The sequence below is a fragment of the Neolamprologus multifasciatus genome, chromosome 23, assembly GCF_963576455.1.
Source record: "Neolamprologus multifasciatus chromosome 23, fNeoMul1.2, whole genome shotgun sequence".
NCBI lineage: Eukaryota > Metazoa > Chordata > Actinopteri > Cichliformes > Cichlidae > Neolamprologus > Neolamprologus multifasciatus.
In genome coordinates, this window is record NC_140460.1 from 17,398,844 (window position 1) to 17,423,160 (window position 24,317).

A 24,317-nucleotide genomic window follows, 5' to 3' on the forward strand; every position below is an offset into this window, starting at 1 on the left:
TCCAGACTAGACAGATTATTCTCTAATACTTTGAAGAGGTTTCATGTAAAGAGCACTAAACAGGAACACCCTTCTCAACCCACTGCCATGACATGAAATACTAATGTGGCTAAAATTAAATGTTCACCATTCAAATCGCACCTCCACTCAGTGTGAGAAAGTCGGCGGTAGCTAATGTGATTATAGTTAAGCTAAGGGCAAGAGGACATGCAGCTGAGGTCTGAGTGTGTGCTGGGAGTATGAACTCAGAGAGAATTTTAGCATCTTTTTAATTAGAACTTTTAAGCTGTGTCAAAGTTCAAAAAGCCTTTTCTTTTTTGGCTTTGCTATTTTGGATTTCATGAACATTAACAGCCAGCAAATCACAACTGCTAACATAAAGGGACGACTTTAAAGAAATTCATTAAGTAATTATGCACAATTACAGCTTTACAATAGAGTGAGTACCACGGAGAATGGATACTAATGGCATAATCACATTTTTGTAAAGGGGAGAGAGCTAATCCTATGCTATGGTCTGTGAATCAGGCTCCCAGTTTTTGCAGTGGAAAACCTACATGTAGAGTTTAGTCATCAGTGATCAATATGAGATCAGTGTTGAAGTAGTGCTGCTTACTGGCCTCATTGTTGCCATATTGCACACATTTAAAAATCTCGCCTTAAGCAAAAGACCTGCTGGTTATCCAGTTTTCCCTATTTGTCAGTATTTCTGGACTAGGTTTACTTTCTTCAAAGAACCAACTGATTCTGTTGGTTCAAAAATGAATTTAAAGCAGCAGCTCTGATTTAAGGGGGAAAGGAAACAGGGGAAAGGCACTTTTTGTCTAGGGGGATCCAGAAACTTCTAAACTAACTCCTACATCAAATGAGTATAGATGAGTGCTGAGGAACATTCATGAGCTTCTTTCAAAGTAGTATGCAAATGATAAACAGGCCTTCAAGTGAATATTTTGAGAATTTGAGAAACTCATTTAGTATTGGTTGACTTGGATCTTTTTTTTAATTTTATTTAAATGGCAAGAATTTGACCCTTTAAAACCTGAACCATGAAATAACTACCAATTTTTTTTTTTACTGAACCTTCTGATGAATTATAAAAACCACATAAATAAATATTAATTTACATATGGGTTAATTTGCATCATATTTGCTACATATTCTCCCCAGTTTATTAATTATCGTGTTATTTTGTTTTTACTGGTGGGACAAAAAACTAAAAAATAACACTGCTCAAATATGATACACTTGACTTTAACGGTTTAAGATTCGTTACATTTAACTTTTGTCATGTTTATTCAGAGACATGAACATTTTCAGGGATATAGTAAATAAATGAATTTATTTTAACACAAACGACAAATGACTCGTATTTAGCCACCAACCCCTACATTTTCATGAAATGAAAACATACATTTTTAAGTGCATTTAATGTTGAGATAAAAGAACTAGAAATGATTAGGCTTGGTGAGAAGAGCCTTAAAGATACGAGAGAACAAACATAAATAATGTAATTCAGGGAAAAAACAAAACACAAAAAAAGTACTAAGAATAAATATGTACACCAAGGCAGCATCACTTCTTGAATATACGCACAGATACAGATGTTGTGTAAAAAGGCTTTTAAAACAGGTACAAGTGTACTGGGAAGAAACATATGGTTGTGATCTGTGGAACTGAATCTCTCAAATGTTAAAATAGAAGCTTTATAAAAGCTGGAAGCTTAAGTTTACATTAACAAGGTGAGTTAATTAGAATATTATTACATGCGGAGAAAGAAAATCTACAACACTACAATAAAACAATGGCAAATGTCAGTTAAAGTGAGTTAATAAAAAAAAAAAAAAACAAAACATAACATTAAAGGGCAAAAAAAAGTCGACACAAGAGATTAACTATTTTCCCCTGTTAAATAAAAAGCCTAACTTCAAAATTAATGTTAATTTACTTTACCATAGCATTTAGCAACAAATGTGGATGGGATTAAATTCCCATTTAACCCACATGTATAAAAACATGATGAAACTTGGTCTATGCTTATAACCACGAACGGCACTGAGCAGTTGCTTAGAAATCAGGAAGCTGAATAGGGAAACAGAAACACTGAAAATGTAACTAGTACACAAACACACAGAAAACTAAAAATTTGTCCTTCATTTTTTTAAAAATTAAGTCAAACTTGACCAAAGCAGTGGCTATCAAACACAAACATGGCACAGTACCGTTCCAGTTAGGCCCTAGTGATGCAGTCTCAATTCAAACATTGTGAGTTTGGAAAAAGAAAGAAAGTCCTGGAAGTTCGCAGCAAATGACTAATATTAGCTGGATAAAGCATAAAAATTATGACCAGTTTGCCCCCACTGCTGCTCATATTTCAGATAGGAAGCCACAGACAGCTGCAGGACAGTTCTGATACTGGCAAATATCAGTAAGTCCCTACATTCAGTGCATTATGATGGCTTAAAGCCATTTCTTCTGGATAGGCTAAATCTGTGTAAGCCTGAAGCACCGGTTTGGACAAATATAAGTTTGTCGTACTTTACAGGTAGCTTTAACTTTATGCAAATCGACCTATGTGGTCAAATTTTGCTGTTAGTGTCAGTCAAGGCAAACGAGGTGGAAAAGGCTAGTAATGACTCCTGCTGGTGCCTTCAAACAGAAGCACTTCAGAAGAGGTGGGTGGTTGAACGACTGAATGTGTGATACTTCCTCTCAAACATGGTAGGCAGATGGACCATGGAGGGCGAGTGGTGTGCCTGTAAATGGAAGGGAGATTTATTTATTTATTTTTTAAAAGAAAATGACAAACATGGAAGAAAAAGTACTTACAGTTAATTATATGTTAATACCCAACTGTCCCGTTAAAGAGTGATTCAGGTTTCTTGAAACACTACTTTCTATATTTATGTTTGTAACTGAGCTTGTTATCATATAGGAAACTGGATCTGCTACAAGAAAAATCTAATATGGGTGGAGGTATTTCATGCAACTTGGAAAAATAGGTTTCAGCAAGGGAATATGAGAATGGCAGTTTTACCTATTATGTGTTTGTACACAGTCAACCATATTTATATAGTACCTTAACAGCAGACACCTCAAGGTGCTCTATATGAAGAAAATCCTTAAATATTAGAAACAGAACCGATCTGTTGGCAACAGCAGAAAGGAAGAGCGTTTGGCAGAACTAGACTCAAAGAGGGACAAGTCATCTGCCAGAACTGGCTGTTGGGGGTGAGGGGGAAAGATGACAAAATATTACACTTGCCCTTACTGTCCATTAAAAAAAAACAAAAAACAACAACAACAACAACAACAAAAAACAAACAAACAAACAAACCACAAAAGGCGTTAAAGGACCTGAAAAGTGAAGCCAGTGAGCAAGTGCATTAAATCCAGTCTAATCATAGGCAGGAGGTGACTCCTTCAGTTTCAAAAACACATCCCACAGTACAGAAGTCTACAGAAGGGAAAATAAAAAAACATAAAATAGCCCTCGAGTCTGTTGATCTATCACTTCAGGAAATCCTTGAATCTCCAAAGTGCAGTTGATTTTCAGCGCAGAACAAGGACCATCCCCAGATGCAGTCCAAGAGGATGGGAGTGAAGTGTCTAACCACAAGACCAGAAGCATCTTGACAACAACAATCTAACCAATCAAACTAAAAGACAAGAAAGGCAAGGGCAAGCAGTTATTAGTAACTGGGTTTTTCAACTGCCCAAGTAGCCTCCACGGTGCTTTCAATATGATTATTAGCTCTGCAAGAGGTGGTAATCACCTTAGTTTTTATTCAAATATGAAGAAATCAATTCTTGCAGGTTTGAGAAGGCAGTTTGAAATGTTTATTATTAGACTTTGTATTTGGGTCTCATAAATATGAATGAAGATCTGTATCAATTGGACATTTAACCTTTCCCACAATTAAATGGCAATTTAATGTTTCACCTCCCACTAAGGTAATTTAGATAATCTGTTGATTATCTGACTGCTTGCATTTGTTTTCCTGATTACAATCACTCTACACTCATTGTAACAAGTGCACAATGAAATCACTACATAATCACTGAAAGCTGACATAAACAAAGCAATAAGCTCTAATAAACTGAAAATATTGCAGAAATTGCAATTTGGATAATTAAACAGCTTACATGTACAGTTTGTGTGTTTGTCACACTTAAATGTTTCAGATCAAACAAATCCAAATATTAGACAAAGGTAACAGAAGTAAACACAAAATGCAGTTTCTAAATAAAAGTGTTTATTATTAAGGGGGAAAAATCCAAACCGCCCTGTGTGAAAAGTTGACTGTGGTGTATCACATCTTTGGAAAGCTGAGTTCAACTTCTCTAGCCACCCAAATGCCTGATTACTGCCACACCTGTTGTCAATCAAGAAATCACTTAAATCAGACCTGCCTGACAAAGTGGAGAAGACCAAAAGATCATCAAAAGCCAGACATCATGTCACAATCCCAGAAGATTCAGGAACAAACTAACAAAGTAACTGAGACCTTCCCAGGTTTACCACTCATGACCTCTTGGATGAGTCGTCATCCAAGAGGTCAAGCATTTCAGACACAGAACATCATACAAACCATAAAATATGGTGACTGTGGTAGTTTGATGGTCTGGGGTTGTTTGGACCTTGAAGACTTGCTGTGGTAAATGGAACCATGAAATCTGCTGTCTACCAAAACATCGAGAACAAGAGTATCCAGCCATCTGTTCATGACTTTAAGCTGAAAGCGCACTTGGGTCCTGCAGCAGGTCAATCATCTGAAAAACACCAGCAAGTCCACCCCTGAATGGCTTAAGAAAAACAAATTGAAGACTTTGGAGTGGCCTAGTCAAAATCCTGTCCTGAATCCGATTGAGATGCTGTGACATGACCTTAAAAAGGCAGTTCATGCTCAAAAACCATCCAATGTGACAGAACTCCAACAATTCTGCAAAGATGAGTGAGCCAAAATTGCTCCACAGTGCTAAAAGAATCATCATCAGTTATCAAACACTTCCGTTATTGGGTTTAGGGGGCAATCACTTTTTCCACACAGGCCATACAGGCTTGGATTTTTTTTCTCATTTAATAAATATATAATAAATATTTAATAAACACCTTTATTTATAAACTGCATTTTGTGTTTACTTGTGTTATCTTTGCATTCAGAAGATATTCAGGTTCTTTCAGTTTTTGAATGCATAGTTCTTAATCTAATATAATGACGTTGATATAATTTCTATGTTTGCCCATTAATCCACAGCAACAGTTTGAAAACAATATTGTAAATTCCTAAATTTATCATTCACATTAAGTATGCAGAATCCCAAGCAAGTACTTCGTAGAATCTCTTACAGAGGTAATCACTGATAGATGGTATAAGGCCAGGTGATGTAGACTTGTCTGTGCTGGAGTTCTCAAACATTTTACTAGACAATCATCTTATTTTTTTTTCATCGTTACACATATATTCTATTTAATGTGTTTAAGCACCGGACAGAGTGTGTTTCTTCTAAAATTGTTGTTCTTACAGCAATTTCTCTTTGTTGCAAAATGCATTGCTTTTCACAGAGTCATATACATTTTGCTGGATGTAGACTGGTGATCAACACTGGTATTTAACAACTTTTAAATCAATTTTAATTTAAACAACGCCTGCAAAGACGTACTTAAAATACTTTCTAAAGGCATTGTATACTCAAGCTTGACTCAGAGTTAAGACTGGGAGTGTGAGTCAGTGCATACGCGTATGCACCAAGTACAAAGTTTAGTTTATGTAGTGCAGCCTCATTTTAATTACTGTATGCAAAGAGACAAACATTGTTACTCAAGTCTCTATGCCTTTCAGTCCAAGCCCGGCACCAAACTAATTGAGATGTGCAACCTTTGCCAATGCAATCACACTTCAGTAGCTTTCCACCTGGCTTTTACACACATGGCAAGTGCTCTATACAAGCATTTCATCAGAGCCACAGTTTTTTCCAAATACCCTGTGTGAAAATGCACATCAGCAGATTTATGCCTAGTTACAGTGATATAGCGCCAGTGTCAAAGGCATCTTTACTCTAAACATTACAGTTTGCATAGATGTGTCTCATTGGAATAAATTAAGCAAAGTTTATCATAACAGTGATACAGAAGCTTTTTTGTTCCCCCAATCTGTGAGGGCATTTGAAGTTTCAAGAATCAAGACTTCTTCAAGTTTTAGTTTGATTAGTTTGATCACTACAAGAAGTATAATGGTGAGAACCAAAACAACGAATTCAAAAATATTTCAAGCCTACAAGTCCGTTTTCCCTGTGAAAACGTAAGTATTTGAAGCTTTCTGTTAAGGTACAAATGTGTCTAAATTTTGCTTTCTTTGTCGATAAAGTTGTTTCTTCTTGATCCAGAGGAGACACTTCTTGAATACACTTGACAACAGCTACTATTGTTGTATCTATAGTTTCTCATTTCAGCTCTAGCAAAACAATGATGGCAGATTCAAGGAAAAACAAAAACCCTGCTCATTGCTTTTGAGTTGCCTATGCAGGAATGTTGCCACACATGTATCATTATCTACATGATGCCTGCATTTAAGATGCGATGGGTGTAAGTGTTTTTTGTAAGTGCACCTAATCAAAACAACACTTTCTATAAAAAGCTGGCATCATTATCAAGGAATTCTCATTTTGCATCAGTGCAATTCTCACTTCATTTGCAATTCTTTCCCATCTGACCATTTGTGACTGAGCAAAATGCCCATGTAAAAAAAACAAAAAAAACAAAACCCCAAACACAAACCAGAGACGAAACGGTGCATTTTAATCGAGTTCTGTAGAATATGTGCCAGAAAAAAGGGGCATCAGGTAGGGGCAACACAGTGTCTGCAACCTCAATGCCACAAAAATCCTTCACACTGCTCCTTCAAATGGCTTCAGCTAATATGAGGCCTTGTGTGCCTAGTGACTCAGGCATCACATGTGATTAAAATGTATTACAGATAACAGTTGACCTGCCACTAAACATTAAAGCTCACATAAAAAGTCACACTGACATTGTGAATACATTGACATTTTAATTTTAGTGTGCTGTTTGTGTGTAAACTAGCCCAAATACACAAAGCTCACTGCATACAAAAACTAAAGACTTTGACATTTTGATTTTTATTCTTGATATTTTCTTCAAGTGGCACTGAAAAGAACGGCTTTGATCAAAACAAAGGTCGATAAGAGACAAATCATCCTGTCTTATAGTTGTAATGGTAACTGAATCATTCCTTTTTAATATTCATGAGTTGGCTCAATGCAAAATGAAACAATCTGTTTGTGAAATCAAGACTTCACATCTAAATCTCTCCCCCAAAATAAGAGGTATCAATCTGGAATGACAGTCCCAGCTCTTCGTGACCCCTGCTCATTACTAACATGTACACTGTACACCACCTGGTGAATATTCCCATCCACCACCACCACTCCGTAATCTAAGACATTCTTCAGAAAAATTACTCCAAATCAACCCTTAAAATCTCCACCCTTTACACGTATAACAATCTCCAGTGGAGAGAAGCGTTATACGCAAACTGATGGAATCTCGTCTGTGTCGATCCGACTTGGGCTGTGGAGCAAATCTTTTATTTGTATTTTTCATTTTGCAGGGTCTCAGCTTCTAAGGAGTTGATTTGGGACTAGAAATGCACCAGTGATACTCTGATATTAAAAAGGTAAATGTGCCAAGACAGTTTAATGAGGATTAGTTTAAAATGGAAAATGAATTGGTGCACCCAAGACTGAAAGTGGACAACAATAATGTCTGCTCACGTCAAACTCCAGGACAAAGCTCAGCGATCATTTAAAGCAGAGTCTCTTTGCGAGGACTGGTCACGACAGCCTTCTGTGGATCCATGGGAACTTGAGGATTCCTGCATGACTCAGGAAAGACCCTACGTTTGGCATTACAAGGTTGAGGACCTGGAGAGCTTGCTTGGAATCCTACAGAGGGCAGCGGTCTGGACAAATGTTGTCGAGATTTGGATCGGGAATGTTTAGAGTTGAGCTGTGTGGAGTTTTGGACAGCTGAAGTGGAAGCAGAGGTGGGAAGATTTAAACAGGACGACTCCCAGGAAACAGGGAGGCTGGAATGAGTTAGTGCTGGTTGATTAAATAAAGAATCATTAAAAATGGGCTTAGATTCTCTGGTGACAGAGCAAGCATTAAGCTAGGGGTCTTAGCTCAACTCAGAAGCAATTTTGGGGACAGGATTTTTGGGGGGAGTGCAGGGGGTTCGCATACGATCAGGGATCTTGAATCTGATTGGAGGGTGGTCCAGAGAGTTAGAGCGCTGCACCACGGCACTGCTTTTGGTAGAATCATTCAAACTGAATGTTGAGGCAGCGCGAGGCATCTAAAGTACATAACAAAAGGGAGAAACAAACGGAGCAGGGTTTTACATTTAATGAAGGGGGGGAGAAGACGGCAAGAAAACAGACGAGCTAAAACATCACAAGGAAACACAGATTAGTACAGTAACTGAAGGCTGTTTATAGGATTTCTTTGTGGATGATCTGGCAGAAATGGAAAATAATTATGTTTTCATTAGTGTATAATCATCTGAAGGCAAATCTTACCATGTAGTATCATAGTGGTTGTACATTACAGAACAGATGAGTTTTCCTATATGCCTGGAAAGGCAAGGGCCCCATTATACCTGCCATGCTGCATCGTACAGTGCGAATGACACTGTACGACAAAGCTGACGTCAAATTGATGCCACATCCACCATCTGTCGCTCAAGCACCTCTAAATTTCTATAACCTGTGACGCTACCATACATTTGTGTCGGTTTTCTTGCCATTTTAATGACATATGGGTTGACATATGACATACAAGCTCAGAGATTCACCTTTTCAAACTTGCAACAGTTTGAAAAGATGAGACTTTGTGGGGGGAAAAGACAAAACCTCACACAAAACCCCCTAAGCAATTCTTTTGCTTCCAGTTTTGATTTCTTCCATTTATCAGCACTGATGAAGAGGTTTTCTCTGACACCCATTATTCAGGAGAATACTGCAGCACAACAGTGAGCATTGCAGCTGTGCAAGAGCATTACTAGCGGTGTGCAAAGCAACCAGCAGGGCAGGTGTACCGGGACCTTGGGGCAAGGAATTGTTCACTTAGCTGCAATCTGCAATGCCAATTTCTGGTAGAAGCCACTAAATCCTAATCTCTTCTAACTACACAATGTGCAAATACTAGCTTTGCTTGTTTTTTCTTTTGTTCAGTCAGAAAGATAACATTCAACACCTCGCACAAAAAACTCTATTCTTAGCCACTATTGAAAATAATTTATGGGGTTACAGGAAAGAAACTCCATCTGATTAAAAAAAAGTAAAAAAAAATAATGACATATAAATCTCTAGTCCTCATAAGCCAGCAGCAAAAGTTATATTTTGTCTAGTTTCTAAAATCTTTTTCACTTGCTGTTTACAAGAGGAGCTCTGCATACTGCCATTAATCTGACTCGATAAGCTTTGAGCATTTACCCATGGATTACTCTGCAGTCTGCATTTACATGCATATACCATTAGAAAGACGCATGTTACCTGAGATACTTATCAAAAAGGTAAAAATGTGATAATGTTGTACCAATACTACACACTCAAGGGTTTTAGAATACAATATGATTAAATTAACCACTGAAACGCACACAAAAAGGAAAATAAGCATGAAGATTATAGGACTATTTTTCTTTGCCAAAGAGAAGAAAGTCGCAGCACATTTAAGACCGCGAGCCCTTTTTCTGCTTTCTAATCAAGTTAGATGAAAGTAACTGACACCAATTGGATGGGTCTGATGGAGAGATCAATTACCTGATTCTCAGCAAAGGGAGAGAGATGGAGAAAACAGAAAAGCAATAAGGAACAGGTGGACAGATAGATGGTTAGAGAGACGGACAACCTCTTAGTATCCATCACTTTCATCATTTAGCACACACGTACACACACCAAAATGTAGTAACTGAGTTATACAGACGGTGAATGTGAGTATTATAATACAAGAAATTAGATGATCTCAGTTTGGCTACATCATTAATACACCTTGTGTGAGCTAGTACCAGACTTAATAATGCCATATAGATAAATGAACTTACAGCCAACATGGTGCTGCTGCCGACGCGGTTTTCACAGCTCAGCCTCTGGCTTTTCTCATCTGAAGGACTGTTGGCCATGAATGCCCTCTGGATCACACGCTTTGGGGTCTTGGTGAAAGAAAATGCTCTTGTCACCTAGTACACACACACATACAGATAGGAAACGTCAATAATTTCTGATTTGTTGGCAGGTCTCTGTCATATTTGTAAAGGTAAAAGAAAAGAAAAACAAAGCACACTACAAGGCTCCACTTGTTGCACCATGAAAACTCTAACACTTCTAGAACACCTGCTCTTCATCTTTGTCATAGGCGCCACATGATATTTTTGCATTCAACAGGTTCTATTTTCAGCCACTTCATTTTGAGTATCTGTAGCTGTAACTCATTTTGCATTTGCTCTTAGTGTCCATCACTGCTGAAGCCACCTGCATAACTAGGGGATTTATTTCTTCTAAACACAGTGAAAAAAACCTACGTGCAGTTTTTCTGGCATTGAAGCATATGTAAAAGCTATCATTATCAAAGTACAGTCTGTTAAATTATCACATTTCATTTTTTTAAAAAGGGAAAAGGCCTCAATAATTACAAAAACACTTATGACAAGAAGTGCACACAACAAAAACCATTGCTCATCTAATGAGCAGGCAATTAGTCAACATCTGGCAATTTGGTGTTCTTTGATTTACATTTTGTTCAATTTGTTAAATCATTATCATATACTGTGTCAAAACTAACATAAATTAGTATATAGAACCTGGACTAACAGATAAAATAATAACTGACAACCTCCCATTCAAGATCATCTACACGTTCAGACAGATCCCAGCACACCAACTGTTTTTAGATCACTCTAGAAGGCCTTCCAGTATCCACATTGCTATTACTTTGCAGTTCAATCAAACATGACCGCAGACATAAGCTTCTGTTTCAAACTAACTTTTTTATTTTGGCCAAAACAAGCTTTTCATCCATTTCTGAAAAAGGAAAATCAAGTTGAAAAATGACCATTTTGACACCCTGGAATAAATCCAGCACACACTACAGAAGTGCAAGGAGACGTGTAAGGGACTTCCAGGTTACTACCAGCCATATTAACAACAGTACAGGTGATTGAGATGAAGTAGGTATGATTTTTGATTTTTATTGGACCATTTCTGGCACTTTCTGATCAACCTGCTTCTGAAGCTTTGCAGCTAGAGAAAACTCCCTGAGCTATAGGTTCAAACATGCAGGACATCAGCAGAAGAAAATTTTCCACAAAAGCAGGTGTGACATCAGAGAGTGAAACGAGTTGCAGTTTTTGCATCGTGCTGCTGTCTTTTTCTTAGCCCTTTCTATTTCCATCACACCTACTTTTCTCTTTAGAACATCCAAAATAAATAAATAAATACAAATTGCTAAGAATGTAAGGTTTTATACTCATGTTGCCCATCTCTTTCCTCCCGCTGAGTCAATTTTTGGAGCCTTCCACCAAATATTAAAATCATTAATATTTAGGGGTCAATACTGGAAGGGTTCCTTATTAAAAGCCACTTCTTCGGCCTTTACCTTTTTAGAGGTTTTCTTGATGGCCCTGGAGGCTTTGCTCAAGGTGCTGTCCATATCCTTGGTGCTGACCTGCAGTGAGTCTGGGTCTGTACACTGAATAAGGTCTTCCTGTTTGCAAGACAAGACGACAAAATACAAAAAAAAAAGATCCAAACTCAGTATAGTAATTCATGACCTGAAGAGTGCAATTCAAGTAATCAGTACAGATGGATACATTTTACTCTGTTGTCGAACTAGTAGGCTGGTATGTGGAGGAGGATTAACACAGTCTTTATTTCCTTCTCTCCCTTACCCTGCAGTGGGCTTTTTAACAAGCTGAAGTCCTCTCATTGGTATTCACATTGCAGCTCTGACCCAGTGAAAAAAGCATTAGGAATGCAGCTGTGTGCCGTTTAGGCAGAACAGATGCCAACATCGCCCCCTGCTGAGTACTCTGCAAACTGCAGCATCTCAAATTAACATCTTTCAGTGAGCTCAACAATGCATGGGCTTAATCAACACCAGAGAAGTCTGATTTCTGCCATTTCCCACAAGCACTAAATAACTGTTAATCTTTTATGTAATTTCTCATTTTTGTTTCCATGAACAATAACTACGATATGCATTATGCATTCCTACATCTAACCACATGTCATAAACATGCCCTGTCTTCTCATATACAAATGTATGAAACAAATACATTCGAGCAAAAAATGTCCTCCATTGCTTTCTTTCTCTTTATGTATGAGTGTGTTGCTTCTCACCGCATCAGCCCTGCAGATGGTGTTGGCTACATGGCGGCAAAGTGTTCGCAGCCAGGCGCTTTTAACCATTTCCTCTCCCGCCAGTTGGAAGCTGAACAACAAGTTCTCCTGTTCAGTCGGAGGGCGAACCACCAAGGCGAATGCATTCACACACTCTGAAGGAAGGAATTGAAAGAGTGAGACCAGGACAGACAATGACGGTGCAAGAGGGAAGATAATTAACAGTGACAAAAGTAAGAGGGTTTAAAAAAAGAAAAAAGAAATCAGGCGGTGAGAAGAGAACGATATAAGAAAGAAAAAAGGAAGATCAAGGGAGTGTGTGGGATGAGGAGATGGGAGAAGAAACTGTTGAAAAGAGATGAGCAGGAAGAAATGATGGTAACACTTAAGACTGCTGGGGGTGATGGGTTACAGAAGCCAGAGTCATCTTGTGCAAAAGAATATTCAAAAGTTCATCTAATGAGGCTTCAGAGTCCAAGTCAGACAGACTGAGTGGATATCTTCTAAAGTTAGTTAGCTCTGTACTTCTACAGCCAGGGTGTCCTTGTTTAGCTGCAGTGCAAGTAAACAAAGTGCTCTCTTAAAAACAAATGAAGGAAAGGGATTATAACAACAAACAGAAGCTGTGATTATTCAGATGGACTACTTGAGGGAAAAACAATACATTTAATTAATTAATTAAAGATAACTAACATTTTCAGTTAGTTGGAAGCTGAGAGTTTCTTTAAAATTTTATGGGACTACACCAAAGACATGCATTTAAAAGCATTCAAGCATGATACAGGATTTTTCAAAAATACAACTTAGAAATGAAATTATTTAATCTTCTGCTCCACTTACGACTGATCATATGGACACTGAGATGACTTGCAGATAAAATGTTAAGATGCAACTGTGTATTTTGCCAATTTTACCTTCTGTGTCTTGCAAGTCCAGCACTCGTCGAATCTGAGACAGCGGCATTAATGCTATGTGTTTCAGTGGGGGCGGTGGTCTCGTTTGTCCCAGCGGACTCTTGAACGTATTGATCACCTTGTGTCGCTTCCTCGCAATCTGTAGAGATGCAGACACCAACTTTGGAGGTAAGTGTGAAAGTCAACTTCAAAGTAACATCCCTTGAGTGTGGTGCATTTTGCAGTATGTGGGTGAAGCTGCTATCGATTGCTTGGCAATAAATCAATGATGCCTTCATAGAGGTAAACGATGCAACTCATTAATGTCACGTTAATTAGGAGATGAGAAGGAAGATAGAAGAGGCAGAGAAGAAAGGAGGGAGATGTGGGAGAGGATAAAATACAACACAACATTCCAGGTCAAGAGTTAATCAATGGCTGCTGATGATAGAGAGTAGTGAGGCCACCCATGACAATGGCCATTCTATATATTAAAACACACACAGTGTAGCTGCTGAACACACACAGACAGGCTCATTAGGAGGCGTCACTGACACTTCTGAATCAGCGCAGCCGCTAACCTCGTCTCTTTCATGATTGCCTGCCATGTTCCCATGCTGACCCACTGCTAATTAACACACACACTTTGTGTCAGCAGTGATAGACTGCACATTCCTGATTTGGCAAGAGACTTGCACAGCATATTCTGAGACATGCTGAGAGACTCTCCCAAAACCTCTGAAGCTTCTTTTTTATCTTTATCATTTTTGTTGGGAAACATAACAGCTCAACATATACAAGGCCAGATAAGCAATCTTTGGTGCAAGGGATATTTTAGGAGAATTTTGAAAAGTAAGCCCTATGACAAGACTAAAGTCACAGATGGAAAACACCACTAACAGCAAAAGTATATCTAGCTGGCCCCCTGTGTGACAAAGAATCTACATCATACTATGACTACGTAACAACTTTAAACCACGCATTACAGCTGAAAGACCATAACTTCTGCACCGATTACTATTAATATATCATTCGATTATTCTTAATCACAATAGCAGACCAACACTTACAATAAGTGTTTTAACAGGGATTACCCAATTAAAAATACCGACTGCTGCCAGTGCTGCCCCTAGTAAAAACACCTACGGTATCAATTTCAAACTCCACTGTCACCCTATTGTCTCAAGTAGATTCATATAAGTCCAAAAACAGACATAAGAAATGGTAATGGTCTGCATCTGAGGCTACGTCCACACGTACACGGGTATTTTTGAAAACGGAGATTTTCCGCTTTCGTTTAAAAAAAATAAAAATAAAAAAATCCCGTCCACACGTAAACGCAATAATGAAGGAAAATGCTGCTAGGAACATGCCAAAGCAACAGGTGGCGATATATTCCTATATTTTCCTTCCCAGTGTCGCCAAAGCACTTGCTCATAGGGGTTTTGTGAGTTGTCTTTGTACTATTGTAGGATCTTTACCTTACAATGCATAGTGCCTTGAAGCAACTGTTATTGTGATTTGGTGCTATATAAATAAACCTGAACTGAAATTATTAATTTAGCTGCGAAAGAGCTTTACCAAACAACATATAAATATGAAGAAATGTTTATACATTTTTAATTAAGCCCAAAGGTAGATTTAAATACAGCCTAGGTTTCTGATCTGGTGTGATAAAGGTAACCTTCACACTGACAGTGGGTTCAGGGGTTAATAAGTGTGAATCTGGGTCTTTGTATGACCAAAACGTTAATAGTGTGTTGATGCATTTTCACCTCAAGACAGTCATTGAAGAGGAACAGTGTGACATTTTCACCACGGTCACATGGCTGATCTCCCAGAGCAATGGTTTCTACTCGGTAAACGAGGCTACGATGGGAGGACAGCAGGTTGGCCTGGAAAGAGAAAGCACGATAAGTAGCAAGAAGGTGAAGAGAAAAATGGTGAGTACATGTTAAAGAGGGAGGCAGGCATGTTCAACAGCTCAACTAGCTCATAGTTTACATAGCAGTAGCCCTAGACAGGCAGCCAATCACAGGCCTGACACAGACGAAGACAAACTGTCAAAGTTTGCACTTACAGGTTATTTAGACTTGCCAGTGGTTTATTTTTGGTTTCTCTCGAGTCCCTTTAAAATGCTAAATTATTATTACTCTTACAAACCCACTTCCCAAAACATTAGGATGCATTATAAAACGCAACTACATTTTAACTGCAAAAGTACAAATACTATTGTTCCCTTCCACATGACTGAAATAGTCTGCCTGGTCTGTTTAGTGGTTAGGGCCTGCCTTCTGGAGGAAAACTAGAAGACAGACGTTCACTGTCACAATTTCTTTAAATATTTTTGCATAGAAATGAATTAGTACACAATCTGCACTAAAATGAGTGTAGCAATCACATACAGGTAAACAGCAGCAATCTTCAAACTTACAGGACAACCATCAACTTCATAAACAACATCAAAGATTTGCTTCTGGCCTTCAGTTTTCCTTTTGTCCTCATTAATGTGGCTAAAGAGAGAGACATCAAAAAAATGTGATTAATGCTTAAGAAGAAAAAAAAAAATCAAAATCATTCAGTGGGCCACTGGAAAAAAATCAAAATTGCTTCATAATTTATCAACTGTCTTAGTTTTACAAGGATAGTATTTATTTCTGTTTTAATTATTGATAAAAGTCAATCATAACCACAAATACAGAACATGGCAATTTGCTAACAACTGCAACAAAAAGTTAAGCCAGTTAGGGGGGAAAAAGGGTCATACAATATATGAAATCATTCCTTCGTCTTGAATGTCCCTTTAAATGGTATTGAATCATCTTAGTGCTGCATATTTTTTCTTTTATGAATCCATGCATCAGTGTATGCTGATATTAGAGTACTGACAAATACAGTCACTGGAAGCCAGTATTGGATCGATTGTGCGTTCGCTGGACATTTAGGAATGTAATGAGGAGGTGAAGTACTTCAAAATGGTTAGAGAATACATTTCTCTTGGACGAGTACATAACAGAAAATTAAAAACCCAGTTGGCTGTTGGTTAAAATGCTGTTTTGAGCATTAAGAAAAGTAGTCTGCAAGGTGGCACTCCACTGAATTCCACCTTGCAGACTACTTCTAATTTCAGGGGATATTATTATAGCCAACTGTTTAGAACATCAGACCCAGTTAAAGCCACATGAGAATGTAAAATGAGACTGGTTATCACAGATGTGTGCACTGTTGGATAGAATGCGTCTCCAGCTGGAGATGATCAAAGTCCAGAGGTGTGACCTTAAAGTTAAACTGCCAAGTCTAATTAATTTAAGTACCATAACCACCGACTATACAAACGGTTTTATTATTCTCTACTATTGCACATTTCATGCTTTATAAGCATACACCTGTATTAAAAGGTAGCTGGTTTTTCAGACTATGGCTCCAAGAATATCTACAGCAGTTCTTCAGATGTGTCAAGATTTAAACAGCTTCAATTATTGCCGAATCTTTACTGAACAATGGTCAATTACTACAATTTGAATATGCATGATGGTCAAGACTCATTATGATAAAAGAGAATTCACAAGAAAGTGTTAAAATATATAAATGATCAAACAACGCTAGCTGAGAAATTGTCACAAAAGCAAGGTTAAGGTCACACCAACTCACGTCATGACTTCTTTCAGAGACTCAATTGCTTTCTCCAGTGTTATCTTGTCTGGGTTGTCATCCGATGTATGTTTCTTTATGTCTGGAATAGAGAAAAGAATGGAAAAAGTTTCGTAAGAAGTAGACGGGAGAGAAGAGATGAAAATCACAGAGAAATATGAACAGAAAAGAACAGAGGAAGAGAAGTTACAAAAGGGGATATACAGGACATAAAGAAAAATGGTGGCAGATGTAGACGGGGAAAGATTAAAAAAAAAAAAAAAAAAGACAAGGAGAGTTGCTGCAAAAAGTTCATCTAAATTATTTTGACAAAGGGTTGTATATTTATGCGTTACCATTAAGAAGAAGGGCCACGCTAGGCAGTCTCTGTACTGGTCTTATGAGCAGCTCCACCAGTGTCTGCCTGCCACATTCTGGCTTGGCCTGGTTAATCTGTATAATAGAAGCAATTAAAATTGAAGCTTGATTTAGACTTCTGCGGGTTATTTAAATCCTAATTTACGTGATAACCGGAAAATGTATTCTTAAAAAAGTTAATAAAATAAAAGAATAAATAAATAACCAAAACATAAAAAACAAGGACATGTCCACATCACAACACATGTCAAAGTAATAAATGCTATGTCTGTTTAATCTGTTGCTTATATGTTTACATGCACTGGAGAAAGCCAATTTATGTCTGGCTCAAGAAGCAGGTTGATCATTCAGAAGGTTGGTGGTTCAATCCCCAGCTCCTCCTGTCTGTAGTCAAGCTTGTTGGAGCATCTCTGGGCATGAGACTGAACCCCAAGCAGCCCCGATGCAGCCATTGGAGTGTATATGTGTTAAGTTGAAAGAGCTTAGGCACATAAAAAAGTGCTTGTATCAATGTGTATGTGAATGGGTGACTGAAGCTTGTAAGAAAGCATTTTGAGTGCTTGAGTAGAAAAATGCTATGCAAGTACTAAACAATTTAATAGTTAGGTAATCTGAGGTGGTGTTTATGTTTTATTAATCTGTGAGTCTTCTTCTGAGCATCTGATTTTCTAAGCGAAAAGTCTTTAGACTTATGAGGTGTGATCGAAAGATTCTGGAAACAGGCCAGTAAAATTAGGGTGTTTAAGGTCATCTTGTCATCATGTTCAGACAGCATCCAGTGTGCCAGCTTTTGTTATGTTGTTCCTTGGAAGCTCAGTTCTTACCACTTGCACTGTTTGCGCAAGTTCGAGGTCTGCAGTGAAACTGCAACGCAGACGGCCAACATCAGCTTCTGTTTTGAATTCATGAGATGAAATATTGCTGGTGATGAGAGTCTGGTCTCCCGCTACAACCACTGTAATTTTCAGTTGAAGAGTCCACAGTTTATAAGCCTGAGGGTAGCACATTAAGTGAAGAGCGACACTGGGAGTATGGTCACATTATCTCTCTTTTTCCCCTCTCAGCATTCGTTGTGCACTGTGAACTTGTCCCCTTGGGTCAGACTGTCAACAAGAGATTCTACTGTAATGTGCAAAATCTACTGGTATGTGACAGTGAACATTCAGAGGAAATAATCTAAACTGAAGGTGTGCGCCATGTTGAGTGCACAATGAAAGCAAAAGTCTTTTATGCATACCAACACAATCTTCACCTCACCACCCGACCCACTCACCAGATTTGGCAAGTTGCAGTGAGGGAGTTGAGTTTTAATTCTCAAAATTAAAACTCAAGTTGAAGGATCGTAGTTTTGATAAAAATTGAAGAGAGTCAGTGTCAGTCATAGATGGACAGGTGCAAGGGGACATAATGTGACTTCCTCTGAAAGATTTAGTATTTGCAGTGGTAAACAGTCAAAAGACTGTGGATGCAAACATCTGTCAAATTTAATCAAGTTGGGTTTTTTTATGTATCAGTTTTTATTTTTTTTGCTCATGATGTCATGAAATCCACTAGGCAGGCAAAAATACACAAGCATAAAAGGTCATACCTTGAGGAATGCATGAAAGCGTGGTTTTTGTTTCTCACACCGAACAATGGTCTCTTTGCTCATTTCAAAAAAGTTGACAAAGGGGGGATAGGCCTTCACCAGCTCTTTAGACTATAAGGAAGGGGGGGGGGGAAAAAAAGGAAGAGTCACACAGAAGAATAAAGTTTACTTGAGAATCGAAAATACTAATACTCATTAAGTAATTTGACACACCATGACACCAATATCAATTTCTCTGACTTTGACCAGCCTTGACCACCAAGCATGTGTGAACTTTTATAGCATGTATACATCATGTATAAACACGTAGAAACTCACGTATTTCAGAATGATGTTTCCAACGCTTCTGTTTTCTGACCAGTCTGTGAGGAGCTCCTCAAGATCATTCTGATCAACAGACCAGAAGGTTAACAACAAAACTTTTCTCCAATTTTTGCATAAGACAGACGTTTGGGGATACATTACCTTTATTCTGGTATGAACTTCATAGATGTCTGGGATGCTGCCAAATATTGTCTTAATCTCCTCTTGAGCCAGGATAGGTCCACCCACCTGTCCCTCTTTTTCCAATGGATGCTTGAAAAGCTAAAGATTAAAATAAATATGGGAAATACTTTATTATACACCATGAAGAACCAAGAATGATCCACATGTCAAAAGATCAAAGACCAACATTTTAGATGAAATGACAATCCAGAGCAACGTACCCAGAGATGGGGATATTTTCTGGATATTATTTTTCAATTGTCTTCTAATCATACATGAAGAAAATGGCTTGAAGCTTTAGTATTTTCAGGTTTTAATGCCATCATGTTGCGTTCAAGTTAATTCATGTAAATGTGAACATCACTTGTGAGAAAAGACAGAAAAGGTATAATACATTTTATCTTTATCTGTTTTTCCCATCTCCAATCAACTGTGCCATTGTTGTTTCAGGTTGAAAAATGAAATCCAATTATCAGTCTACTGTCATTCGAAACACGAGCTTATACCATCTGCTTTAGTAATTCCCTATGTCTATAAATACTAAAGAAAAAGAAACATGACCCAACAATGAAACATGCCGTAATAAAGAGCACTACATCTTTTCTTAGGCATACATGAAATTCTGAATCTCTGGATAATGGAGTCAGTTTCTGCTGTGTTTTTCTTTGATAAAAAAATCACAGTGGAAGAGCCACAGAAGCAACCTGAAAGTAAGCAACATCAAAATGGAGTAAATCCAAAAAAGATAAAGAAAAGAAAAGAAGCAGAAAAGAGTAAAAGATTCTCAAGCGGAGACAGAGAGAGAAATGGTCAGGCAGGTCATTTTCTCCCTCACTGGTCAGCTGTCTGACTCTCTGGTGGGACCAACTGATAAGACAGGCCAAGTTGCAGCTTGCAAGCAAGCAAACACACACACACACACACACACACACACACACACACACACACAAACCTTTAATGATTATAGTTTAGCCTCAAACTGTCGCCAGGGACAACACACAGGTTAACCTGAGGGGGAATATTAAAACTGTGCACACCATGTGAACACAGACACACACTTACCTGTAGGATGGTGCTTAAAATGTCTACATAGTTGCTTTCAGTTTGGTAGAGCTCCTTGGAGACCTGCCACCTGGCTGACTGCTTGGAAAGAACCGGAGTTGAACTCTTAGAAGGCTTCGAACTCTCTGGAGGAACAAAGAAGCCAGGCAGGAAGACATAAGGTTATAATGGTGCAGTGAAGTACAGGCAGAGAGTGCCAGGTGTCCATTCACTATCCTAGCTTGTTAACAACTATAACTGACTAAAAAAAAAAAAAATTATTATTATTATTATTATTATTACAAATATTTTTTATGTACTGTAAGCCAATTCTGTTGTGCGGGTTACTGGCACAATGTATGTAATGGAATGAAAAGTATGTAAATGCAAAAATATAGGTTATAGGTTTTTAGTAGGTTTTGGTTTATTCATGTACACAGAGTTAATATATTAATTTGACTTTAAAGAATTATTTTTACTTTGACATGGCCTGGCTGACCTCATTGGTCTTTACAAGCCAGTGCTCTCAAAGTTGGAGAACATGCCGTTTGCCAAATCGAGAGTCAGACGTTCAGACAAAACGTGTCTTACATTGCTCTGTGCCGACTGTGAAGACGACCTCCTTGAGAAATTTCTTGGCATTTTTCCTAAAACTGAGTTATCAGAAGCTGAACGTCCCAGAGCTAAGTGGTTATGTTTATGTCTGCCAATGGCTATTTTGTTTTTCATCTGACATCTGTTACATGTTCTGCTTTTATCTTATCCCCCCCTAACACTTTAACCCAAATTAAAGTATTAAACTATGCTCTTTAGATGAAGGTACTGCATTGAGTGGAAGTAAGGCTAGTATTTTCTAATATTTGGTGACTAGTCAGTTGCAGTGCTTAAGATTTTCATTTTGTATACAATGATACTTGTAATCTCTTCATTGTGGGTTTTTATAGATAAGCCATGCACAGTTACACTATCCACTGAGCTATCCAGAAATTAAACCTCGGCTTGGGGTGACAAACTGGCGACTGGTGACTACTTCACATTTGTACTCCATTACACTCAGCTGGCCTGGGAGTGATTGAGAACATAACTAAAAAAACAGAAACAATTTGGTTGTGTTACAGATAAAAACCAACTACATTACCGTAAAGGCAGTTTGTCATCCATCAAACAATAACTTTGTAATAGCTCTTAATTAATGTCAACCAGTATCACCACTGTCCTGCTCAAAATCCAGACCTCCATAAGTTCCCTGGTGCTGCTCTTCTTCTGGTTGTTGACAAGCATTTGTAGTCAGGTGGGACCTTTTTCTCCTCTCCTCCCTGTCTGTCCTACTCCTTTCCCTGGTTTTCCTTCTTCCTATCCTAGTCTTGGTCACAAAACTGTCTCCTACTCTGTCTTCTGGAAATAAGAAGAGTTGTGTACAATTTTCATCTGAAGGAAGAAAAACTCAACTAAAGCACAACTACAGTGGGAAAAACAAACGCCGCCTGCAGGGATCCATTAATATTTAGCAAAATGTATATATGACATAATTGCTTAAGAGTTGCATAAAAGAGACTGTCATCCATTCTCCCATCAATACCTGCCAAAGCCTTGCATGTCTCTGGAGTATTAGAAATGTCCAGCAGTGAACCAATAGACAACGAGTGCTCTGCTGACGGTCTTTTGCGCGGAGGGAAGGGAGAGATCTCTGTTTCCTTGGTGAGCTGAGCCAATGTGTCCTTCAGACGTCGACGCTTACGGTTACTGTTTGGGGTGGTGAGGGAAAGGAGGGACACTGCTTTCTTCATAGCTGGGCTGTCATTCTGAAGGAAAAAGAAAGCTCATGGTAAACACAAAGCAACCTATGTAAAAACTAAAGAATGAAAAGGTCATGAACATTTCTTGCAAATTATGAAATGAATTGAGAAGTACAAAAAGGCCAGTATGGATCATCTACACTTAATCTTATCCCTCATTTCTATGTTGCATGTGGAAAGGTACCCTGAGATTTTACAGTTCGTCATGGACACTTTCTGGAAGTTGTCACAGTTTTTTGACACAACAGCTGCTTCCTCAATATTGTGAGGAAGTCCAAGAGGAAGCACTGATTGTCATGTAGGGCAGCCATGGTTTTTAAATGTTCAAATAATTATTTATTTATTTGTTTTACAGCTTTACAGCTTTAGCTAGTTTTGTGATAATACTGTGTAATCTGGATCCAGCATAAAGCTTGAGAGTGATAGGAAACTCCATAATGAAGTGAAAGGGGTAAGACTTAATATGGCAAGACTTAAAAGAACAGGTGGCAGTTTACCACTGGTCAGGAATCTGCAAGCTAAAACCATCAAACTAACAAAAATTAAGTATTTAAACAGGAACAGGGACAATGTAAACAAATAAGAGCTTAGAATTAAAAAAAAAAAAAAAAAAAAACAAATAGGAGAACTGTTTCTAAATACTGGCTGTATGCTGTACTTGCACATCTAGAAAAAAAAAATCCTCCTTTTACCGTTTGTTGTCTTACATAAATATAGCATATCTATTTTTTGTGTACATAATTTTTGCTTGCATAGATACACAAATAATAATTTAATAATCATGTACTCACCTTCTCATAGAGGTACATGGATTCTCCAGCTCGAGCATCCATCTGAATACTTCCCCAGAACCACTGCGAGAAGAAACAAGTTCTTATTGACCCGAGTTAGGACAAAGACAGAAAAAGATTAACAATGCTTAATATCGTACCCTTTCCTTTGAAAACCAATAAAACTGACAAAGTAAAGAAAATGATACCACTATATTGACTGTATAGTTAACAATACAGGCAAACCAAGTTATGTAGGTGATTTAACCTTTTCATCCACTGGAAGAGGAACTATTTTCACCCCCTCTCTGACAGCATCGGAAGGAAAAGGGGGGAAGCAGAGACAGTATTGACTGAGATTTAACCATAACAGAATCCTGATCAGATAATTACTCTGTTTCAGAGCATTCATTATTTTGCTCTGTGTCCCTGTCCTCCTGCAACATAACCCCAGTGGACACTAATTAAACAGCTATGTCTGGACAGTCTTAGCCACTACCAATCAAACTTGTTTTTGTCTTGAAGTTGCACAGAAACATTACTGTATGTATTAGATGCTGTTCTGAACTTTTAATGGCTTGTTGGGTGATGTTAAGCAGCTTTAGTAGTTGATCTCAAGAATAACAACAAAACATGGCAGCAAAGCAGAGAAAAAAAAAACTTAAATGTGCAGTTTAGAGCAAACTGAAGGCACTGAAGGCACTTCTTCAGTTTGCACTGAGTTTAATGACATATAGGGCCGACCAATGAGAAGTAGTAATAATAGAGTAATGACTACCTGTTACCTTGAGTAATAGCTTCTTCTGGGTCAGAACATCAGTACGTTAAAAAGCATCACAGCTAGTGTGATCCCATCAGTAGATAGTTTCTAGTCTATAATATGTGTCATTCCATGATAATGTAAATAATTATCCTTGGCTATTTTAAGTAAAAATCAATGCCAAAGACAAGAAAATAAACATATAAAGGCCTACCTCTTGTTTGACCACAAATAGGTTCTTGGAGGGAGAAAATGGTAGCTCCTTTACCAGGTTTTCCTCCACAACCATGTGCGTACACCTTTCATTTCCAACCTCAAGGTACGTGCCACCTTTCATGAAGAAAAACCAGGAGATTATATATATAAAATGCATACATCACTAAATCCTTATCACAGATTCATTCTGTAACATGAGACAATAACCTCTAAATTACAGTCAGGGTCAGAAAGACTCAGTTATATGGAGCCAGTCTGGGATTACAGACAAGAAACTGTAGAAAAACTGCAAAAGTTCTCCACACGGCTTTAAACAAAAAACCTTCCTGTAGTAGAGGGTGCTCAA

At 38.1% G+C, this 24,317-nt stretch overlaps 1 protein-coding gene across 3 annotated transcripts in view; it reads right to left on the reverse strand.

Moving 5' to 3' along the window:
- Positions 1-1,552: 1,552 nt before the first annotated feature.
- The window catches only part of ect2 (epithelial cell transforming 2), a 41,098-nt gene continuing 18,333 nt past the window's right edge, over positions 1,553-24,317 (reverse strand). Inside the window, exons 10-27 of one of the 3 annotated variants that reach the window (XM_085149885.1) lie at positions 23,970-24,085; positions 23,017-23,079; positions 22,009-22,231; positions 21,663-21,824; positions 20,451-20,575; positions 19,368-19,487; positions 19,221-19,289; positions 18,903-19,013; positions 17,293-17,389; positions 16,958-17,039; positions 15,741-15,819; positions 15,082-15,201; positions 13,328-13,466; positions 12,414-12,568; positions 11,671-11,778; positions 10,121-10,255; positions 7,792-8,374; positions 1,553-2,753 (exon numbers count right to left, since the gene is read on the reverse strand). In XM_085149885.1, the coding sequence (XP_085006011.1) occupies positions 8,198-8,374; positions 10,121-10,255; positions 11,671-11,778; positions 12,414-12,568; positions 13,328-13,466; positions 15,082-15,201; positions 15,741-15,819; positions 16,958-17,039; positions 17,293-17,389; positions 18,903-19,013; positions 19,221-19,289; positions 19,368-19,487; positions 20,451-20,575; positions 21,663-21,824; positions 22,009-22,231; positions 23,017-23,079; positions 23,970-24,085 (2,081 nt within the window). In that variant the 3' untranslated portion in view covers positions 1,553-2,753; positions 7,792-8,197. The remainder of the gene's footprint in view (positions 2,754-7,791; positions 8,375-10,120; positions 10,256-11,670; positions 11,779-12,413; positions 12,569-13,327; positions 13,467-15,081; positions 15,202-15,740; positions 15,820-16,957; positions 17,040-17,292; positions 17,390-18,902; positions 19,014-19,220; positions 19,290-19,367; positions 19,488-20,450; positions 20,576-21,662; positions 21,825-22,008; positions 22,232-23,016; positions 23,080-23,969; positions 24,086-24,317) is intronic. The other 2 variants (XM_085149886.1, XM_085149887.1) reach the window with 2 other exon arrangements.